The sequence below is a fragment of the Fukomys damarensis genome, unplaced genomic scaffold, assembly GCF_012274545.1.
Source record: "Fukomys damarensis isolate Sample0158 unplaced genomic scaffold, DMR_v1.0_HiC HiC_scaffold_14, whole genome shotgun sequence".
NCBI lineage: Eukaryota > Metazoa > Chordata > Mammalia > Rodentia > Bathyergidae > Fukomys > Fukomys damarensis.
The window spans coordinates 54,282,773-54,290,578 of NW_022900926.1; the positions used below are offsets into that span (position 1 = coordinate 54,282,773).

General features: G+C 40.5%; 1 protein-coding gene across 2 annotated transcripts in view; it reads right to left on the reverse strand.

Annotated features, from left to right (window-relative positions):
• The window catches only part of Ube2j1 (ubiquitin conjugating enzyme E2 J1), a 21,342-nt gene extending 15,404 nt beyond the window's left edge, over positions 1 to 5,938 (reverse strand). The window contains exon 1 of one of the 2 annotated variants that reach the window (XM_033763385.1): positions 5,909 to 5,938. Coding sequence is in view for 1 of the 2 variants with exons in the window: in XM_010633248.3 (XP_010631550.1) it covers positions 5,575 to 5,593 (19 nt within the window). In the remaining variant the exon portion in view is untranslated. Of the gene's footprint in view, positions 1 to 5,574; positions 5,609 to 5,908 lie in introns of those variants that run through there. The other variant, XM_010633248.3, reaches the window with a different exon arrangement.
• Positions 5,939 to 7,806: the final 1,868 nt, after the last annotated feature.

Sequence of the window (7,806 nt, forward strand, 5' to 3'; positions counted from 1 at the left end):
CTCCCTCCCTCCCTTCCTTCCTTCCTTCCTTCCTTCCTTCCTTCCTTCGGATCAAACTCCGGTCCTCGCACTTGCAAGGCAGGTGGCGGAACCACTGAGCTAAATCCCCGGCCCTAATAAAAGTTCAATTATAGGGTAACAGTAATAAATGGAGGAGGAGAAGGAAATAGTAGCTTGGCATCAGAATGGCATAATGTGAAAAGTTAGATATCAAATTAAATATATATGGAAGGTACTATTTTTATTTAATAAGTACTTATGTGTACTTCCTATATAGTATCATTTATCTATGTGCTTTGCAAATACTGTATTAATTCATTTAATTCTCAAAACAATGCTACTAGATTGCTACACTTTTTATCCCCACTTTCCAGATAAGGAAATTGAGTTACGGAGAGATTATGAAACTTTCTGAAGATCACACAGCTAGGAGATGACAGCTGAGATTCCATCAGAGGCAGTTTAACTCTCCTTGTTAAAATGTCTATATTATGGGCCAGGGGTTCAGCTCAGTGGTTACGCTGCCTGTCTCACAAGTGCAAGGTCCCAAGTTTAATCCTCAGTACCAAAAAATAAAAGTCTATATTGAAAACGTGCCCCCCGATCTCATGCTTAGTGAGAAGTAAACTGCCCACATCTAGCATTAACTTAATGCAACTGTCCTTGAAGTGCACTGAATCTCCACAGCCTAATGACTGTTCAGGTTATTTAAAACCTCAAACACACTTATCCCATAACCTACTTTACCCCCCATCTATATTGACTTCTCTCTCTTTATCCACACAATTGGCCCTTAAAAGTCCCTCTTGCAAGCTTCCCTAATCAATACTAATCTCTACTCAAAACAGCTAAGCATTAGTGAAGGTGGGGGTGGGTCACAGACGCTGGCACACTGATGCCATTACAGTCATCATCAACAACTTTCACCAAAACAATGCCACCTAATGTTCCTATATTTCTCTGGTAAGCCACCAGGTGACACTCTCCACCTAGCATCCTAAAACTGCTTCATACCTATTTTTATCTCTCCTGTCTTTCACCTCTTTCAGTTAAAAGCATGGCCTTTTATCTCTATGATAAGTGAATATTAGCAGAACACCTGAAGCCCGATACCCTATCTGTATCTGCACCTTCTTTCCTTCCCTATTGTTTTCAAAGTTCAATCCTTTGATATGTGCTCTGGATCCCAATCCCTCTCACTTCAAGTTGTAGGTGTGAAGGAAATGTCAGGATACTAAAGTAGGTTGGCAAAGCCAGAGAAAAGGCCTTTATAAACTTCCTGAAGCCACTCGTTCAATATATGCTACAAAAGAGGCATTTGCCAAATGTTTGGAGGACCAAGTCAGCACCTAACTATAGAAGAGACAAAAGAGAAAAAGAGTCCAGGGACCAGTCTTTGAAAACAGGTATTGAGCCAAGAGAATATGAACAGGCAGAGGGAATAACAAAAGTAAAACTTGTAGAGGACAGTTTCAAATGTTATGGGGAGAGGTTAACTAATAAGCAACTCCCATATAAATAAAATCAGAACAGTTTGGTATCAGTTTTTCCATAAAACTTCTTTTAAATCAAGAGTTCATAAGATTTTTTAAAAAGATCTTAAGTCAATATCCTACTTCATAATTATTAGTAATCTTTTCTACTTCCTACTCTGAACTAAGCTCCTACAGTTAGAGACTTTATTCACTTGATCATCAAATATTTATTGATTTACTACTAAGTACTAGAGCAAAATACAGTTTTTGTCACCAAGGAGCATACAGTTGAGAGGAGCTGTCCATATACAGCAGCACGATGAATGCTGTATTAGATACCGTTTTCCTCGGCTTAGTCAACTAATTCTCCGAATACTCTCCACTTTCTCTCTACTTCAGGCCTTCCTGCATGGTGTCTCCTCAGCCTGCAAAGCTGCGCTGGTCCCCATCATCATCTAATGATTCCCATTTTTATGATCTTTAATTTCATCAGAAAGATCTCCCTGACACCTTCTGTTACCCTCCCTAATTAGAATGACTAGAGATTCCATCTGAGCAGGTAAAAATCTCTAAGGAATCCTGAGCAGGGACATAGACTAGGCATGCCATCTAAATTCTAACGCCAGTCAGGTTTGGAAACCACTTGCCTAGAGACGAGGTACAGCCCCTTGCTGTATGTCACCATTAACACTCTGTATCTTTTAGAAAGTTCATCCCACTTGCAGTTATTGTTTAACATCTGCCTTTCCTGCTAAACCATGGTAAGGATGGTGTACAAATCTACTTCACTGCAGTCTCCTCCGGGCTTAGCAGAGTGAGCACTCAAATATTAGTTGAACCAAATGTTAATGTCTTCCAAAGTACCTCTTTCCAAGAATCTGATTAAAGACAATGGTCTTCAAACTTACTTGATAATAAGACAAAATCCTTTATTCAAAGAAAAGCTTAAAGAGAAACCCAATATGAAAAATAAACAGATCTATTTTGGCTGGCTGAAAATGCCAGTGTGGAAGAGCTGCAGGCTATTTACTACCATGCCTCTTTCCATGTATTTTACTCCTAAGGAGCCCAAGGAACAAGGACTGAAAACCCCTGGTTTAAAATCCTGTAGTTGGGTGTGTGATGCATGCTTGTAATCCCAGCATTTGAAGCTGATACAGGAAGATCACAAGTTCAAGCCTGGATAGGGCAACTTAAAGAGATCCTGTCTTAAAAATACATCATTCTTTTACATTAATGTTATTTGAGATATATAAAATAAAGGAAGTTCTGATGAAGTTAAGTAGTTTGGCTGCTGTCAGCAATCAAAAATGCCAGAGGCTTTTTTTCTTAATATTCCTTAACAGCTAGCTGGATACAAAAATGATTAAGCTGAAGAAGTCAGGTCTTACGTCATTGTGCTTCCTTACAACACTTTCTCAACTCTTTCCTACTCAGCTCAGTTCAGTAGAAGAGAAGAAAATAAACACCCAATAGTTGTACCTGGATATTATGAGACATGTATGAAAAGGTCAAGACAGTTAGAATACATTTGTTAGCCAGAAATGGTGATGCAAACCTATAATCCCCATACTCTGGGAGGCTGAGGCAGGAGGATCACAAATTCAAGCCCAGCCTGGCAACTGAGCAACTTGACTAGACCCTGTCTCAAAATGAAAAAATAAAATAAAAATTTAAAAGACCTAGGGATGCAGCTCAATGCAAAGGCCTGGGTTCAACCCACAGTACTGAAAGAAAAAAAAAAATCAACACATTTGCATCAATCCTATAAAGGAACAATCACTGGCTCAACAACTGGACATGTTGATTTTTTTTTGTTTTGTTTTGTTTTGTTTTTGTTTTTGTTTTTTTGAGACAGGGTCTCACTGTGTAGTTGAGACTGACCTGGAACTGTGTAGCCCAAGCTGGTCTCGAACTCACAGTGATCCTTTTGCCTCAGCCTCCCAAGTGCTGGGATTACAGGCGTGCGCCACCACACCCAGCTGGACATGTTGATTTGATTAGTCCTTTCATTATACTACACAGGCTCACATCATGTGAGCAATGGAGCCACACAGCCAAACTGAAGGTGAGATTAGTGTTTTCACAAACTGTTTTTTTCAGGAATAACATATTATGATTGCTCGAGTGAAAAAGAACAGGGATTCTGGATTTAGAGGTACATTAAAACTCTGGCCCTGGAGAGGGAGAAGAAGGAAGGGGTTAGAAATAAAGCCTTCTCAATGATTCTCCCTGGTTCTATATCAGGCCTCAGCACATGTAGTTGGGCTAACGCAGGATTCCCCTAGTTCCTGAAGAGAAATAGCCTAGGTTCAGTGTTCCCTGGCAACTGGGGCTAAAGCACAGTCTGCTTCTCCTAATACCCAATATCTGTTGCTTCCACATGGCTAGAGAGGAAAGACTTTTACTCTAGCTTTTGTCCTCTCTTTGCAAAATGATTCCAATCTGCAGGGCTGCTGCTGCATGACTGCTCTTACTTTTTCCTTTTCTAGGAGGCCACGAGGTCATTCTGATTAAAGTTCTCTGCTGCCAAGTATCAGCACTCTTCACATGCTCAGGCTACCTCACTGACCTTACACTGAGGTTTGGAGCCAACATCCAGCTGGAGTAAAGGGATATTTTATAGGTTACTGTATCCCAAACATCAATTTATCTTAGAATGCAGGCTCCCAAAGTAAAAGAAATGCAGGAGGCAGGTATACTGAGGATGTGAACCCAATGTGATGCTCCCAATTGCCTCTTTCTGCTCCTATAACGCAGGCACTTAAGCAGATGTTTAAGAACTCATGTTTCTGTCATAAAGACCCTGCAAATGTATCCATTCAACAAACATTTCAAGTGTGTGTGTGGTGGAGGCAGAGAATGACCAAATTCATCTTTCTGCCCCCAGTAGCTCATTACAACACAATGTGGTAATGCTGACCAGGTATGTATAAGAATAGGGACTACCTTAGTCTGCCTAGGCTGGGCAAGATTGAACCCTAAAGAATCTTGAAGAATTAGTAGTAATTTCAGCTGGATTAAGTAGAAGGCATTCCAAGCAGAGGTTCCAATAGGAACCAGGGTGTATAACTGAGAAAGGCCACTCTGTCTGGAGAGAGGTTCCTGTAAAATGGAGACAGGGAAAATGCAAAAAGAGTGGTGAGCAATGAGCCTGGAGGGAAGGCAAGGGTCAAATCTTGAGCAGCCCTGTAGGCCAAACTAAGTAGTCTACTAAGAACTTTATCCACAACTATCAGAAAATTGCCTAAAATTTTTCAATTTGAGGAGTGATCTAGTCAATTTTTGTTTTAATTGATATGATGACAACAGTGGCTGATTATGGGTATCTATATGTGCTCGTGTGTGTGTGTGTGTGTGTGTGTGTATGCGCGCGTGCGTGTGCATGTGTGTGTGTTTTATGTGTTTCAGGGTAGGGGGTCTAGCAAATGAGTTGGGCCTGGGTTCACTCTCCAGTATTAAAAAAGCTCAGATAGGCACCTAAGTGCTGGCAATCGCTAGTATAAATTATACTATAGTGTGAGGTACAAGATCGGGAGTGGCAAAAAATGGAGGGCTTTAGGTTTTAGAACTTAAGAGACTTTTTTCAATCTATGGAATATCTGGGTGAAGACAGCAAGTCATGAGTTCCCAGAAGGTAGCTTAGAAGTTGGACATTAAAGTTGGAATGAGCAGCATGCAGGTGCTATCAACAACAACAAATGAAAAGAGCACTCTAGGTTTCTGGCAGAGAGTGGGCACCTCTGCACCAGTCTCATACCCCCATCACCCCCATGTGCTGCACATGCTCCTGGTCTCCCTTTTGAAGGCTCCTAGGGGAGGTTCTTTATTTCCCTACTTTGTACTGTGTACCCTTTTACTTTGGCCAGAGGACCTGAACAGCGTTCAGGAAGCTTGATCCAGATACAGCTAGGTTAGTTACAAGTTTATGAGGCGGCCCTACACAGAGCTGTTTTCACCACAGCAAGTCCACTCCAGAAAAATCATAGAGAAAAAATATTTTCCACCTAGGACATGAACAAATTCACCAGCTGCCATGCTTGAACAATGGCCTTTCACTAGTTACTGTACTGTCTTCACTTCATTTTCCCATCCATACTTGGAAGACAGTCCCGCATCAGATAGAGGATGTGTGGTTGTTGTTTTTAATAACTTCCTTTCATTTGGGCATTACTCTAAAAAGATCTGAAGTCTGAAAATAAAAACAAAAGAAGAAAGCATTTTCACTCTGTCTCCTGTAAGTTCCATCTCTCATCTATTTCACCTTCCTGATAAACTCCAAATGATACATACAATAACAAAATTGGGGGGGAGTTTTCCGTTATTGTTGACGTTTTTTTTTAAGACAGGGTCTTGCTACTTAGTAGCAAGTAGCTGTAGCAAGTAGTAACTTAATAGCAAGTAGCAAGTAGTACTTAGCAGTTGGCCTTGACCTGAAGCAATCCTACTGCCTCAGCCTCCAGAGTGCTGGGAGTACAGGTGTGCACCATCATGGTCTGGCAACAACAAAAAAAGTCTTTTTTCAATACTTTTTATAACATCAATCCACCTCTAGGAAATGAAACCAAAAAGATGATGCGATGAAGGGGAAAAAACGAGAACCAAGACTTGTCATGTAGAGGTACAAGATCCAACAATGAATGTAACTGTACTGTATCCCTAAAATGTACCAATAAACTCAATTAAAGCTGAAAAAAAAAAGATGATGTGATGTACAGCTACAAGGATGTCAAACCAAAGCTCAACCTGCTAATAGTAGGTCACATACTTTGGAAATATACAAAATTCTGGAAAACTTCTCAAGATTATCATCTTAGCCAGGCTAGCACTTTCTTCTCCCTACAACCTCCTAGGTTGTACAACTTCTCCACCCCAAATTTCACTGCTATTCACGCTACACTATTCTCTGGACAATTCACTGAGTAGCTTTCCTTATTAGGAATCATGTGACTGAGCATTCACCATACAATTTACCACAGTTTTACTTAATTCTACCACAATCTAAATAATTCAATCGTTCTACCCCAAATCTTAATAATTTAAACTTCTCTGTCTCTCTTTCTCTTTGATCTTTTCTTCTTCCTGTGGTTCTTCGAGTGACAGACTGGAAGGATAGGTTTGTGAACCAATGAAATTGTACTGTGCAAATGTTCTTGCAGAGGCCACAGCCGTCACCAGATTTTTAAAAGGACCAATAATACCCAAAATATTGTGACTGATTCTACACAACTGGTCAATTAAGGGCTTTTCTGTTATTGTTGTTCTGACAATACTGAGGCTAATAAAGTTCTGTTCAATTAATATTCTGAGGCTTTTCTGAAGTTTGTGCACATTCTGAAATCGATCTCAAAAATCAATTTTTGATTTCTAAGATCAGCAGGTTCAACCACTATATCAATTTCTAAGTGTGACTTTTTCCCCAACCTACCCTTTCATTCTAGTGTGCTCATAATCTAGTAGATTATGCATACTCTAATTTTTACAAGTTTTGTTTATTCTTGCCTAGAGGCTGCCAAACTCTAGCGGACATACAAATGCAACCAATGACAAACAGGCTAGACTTTTTTTACTGGGATCCACCAGATCAACCTTATAAAGAGCTCATAACTGCTAAACTATTTATACAACTTCTATGTTGGATTCTGAAGTCCCCTGGACATTACTCCTCATCCTCTTTGTGGGCTATATTTATAAGCAATCCTGCTGACTTTATAATTTGGCCCATGCATTCTTAACTGTTTCTTTGGCTTTGTCTCCTCCAGACTTAAAAGCTATGCAACTACCAAGATGACAATGACTGGGGCCTATCGAAGGCCTTTAGATAGACCCTCTGTAGAGTAATTCTAACTGCTGATCACAACTACGACCCTCTTCAGCTGGAAGTAGCCAGAGCTGTCTTCGCCTTTTGCCCCCTCACAGCAGTTAGGGGTATTTCTTCAGAAGGGGTAATGTCGCAGATAGGTAAGTTAATTAGATATCTTGTGGACAGTTAAGACAGGGACGCCCTCGAGCAGCCAACATGGAGGACAATCAAGACACAATCACTGAAGGCCAGAATTGTAAAAGGAGAGAAACTGCTATAGCTTTGTGTTTTCCCTGAGGATAAATAAGCAGTGATTGATATTCTAAGTAGGTTTCAATCACCTGGGGGGCGGGCAGGGTCTTAACCTAGCCTTTCCAGGAAAGATCCCTGACCCCCCTACCCTTACTGAAAATCCTTGAAACTTGCTATGTGACTTGCCCCCCAATTAATCAATATTACCTGGGTGACTGTACTTGTGATCTTATTGGTTGGACATGGTTTTGTCCCACCTCATAATTTTCCGTTGGG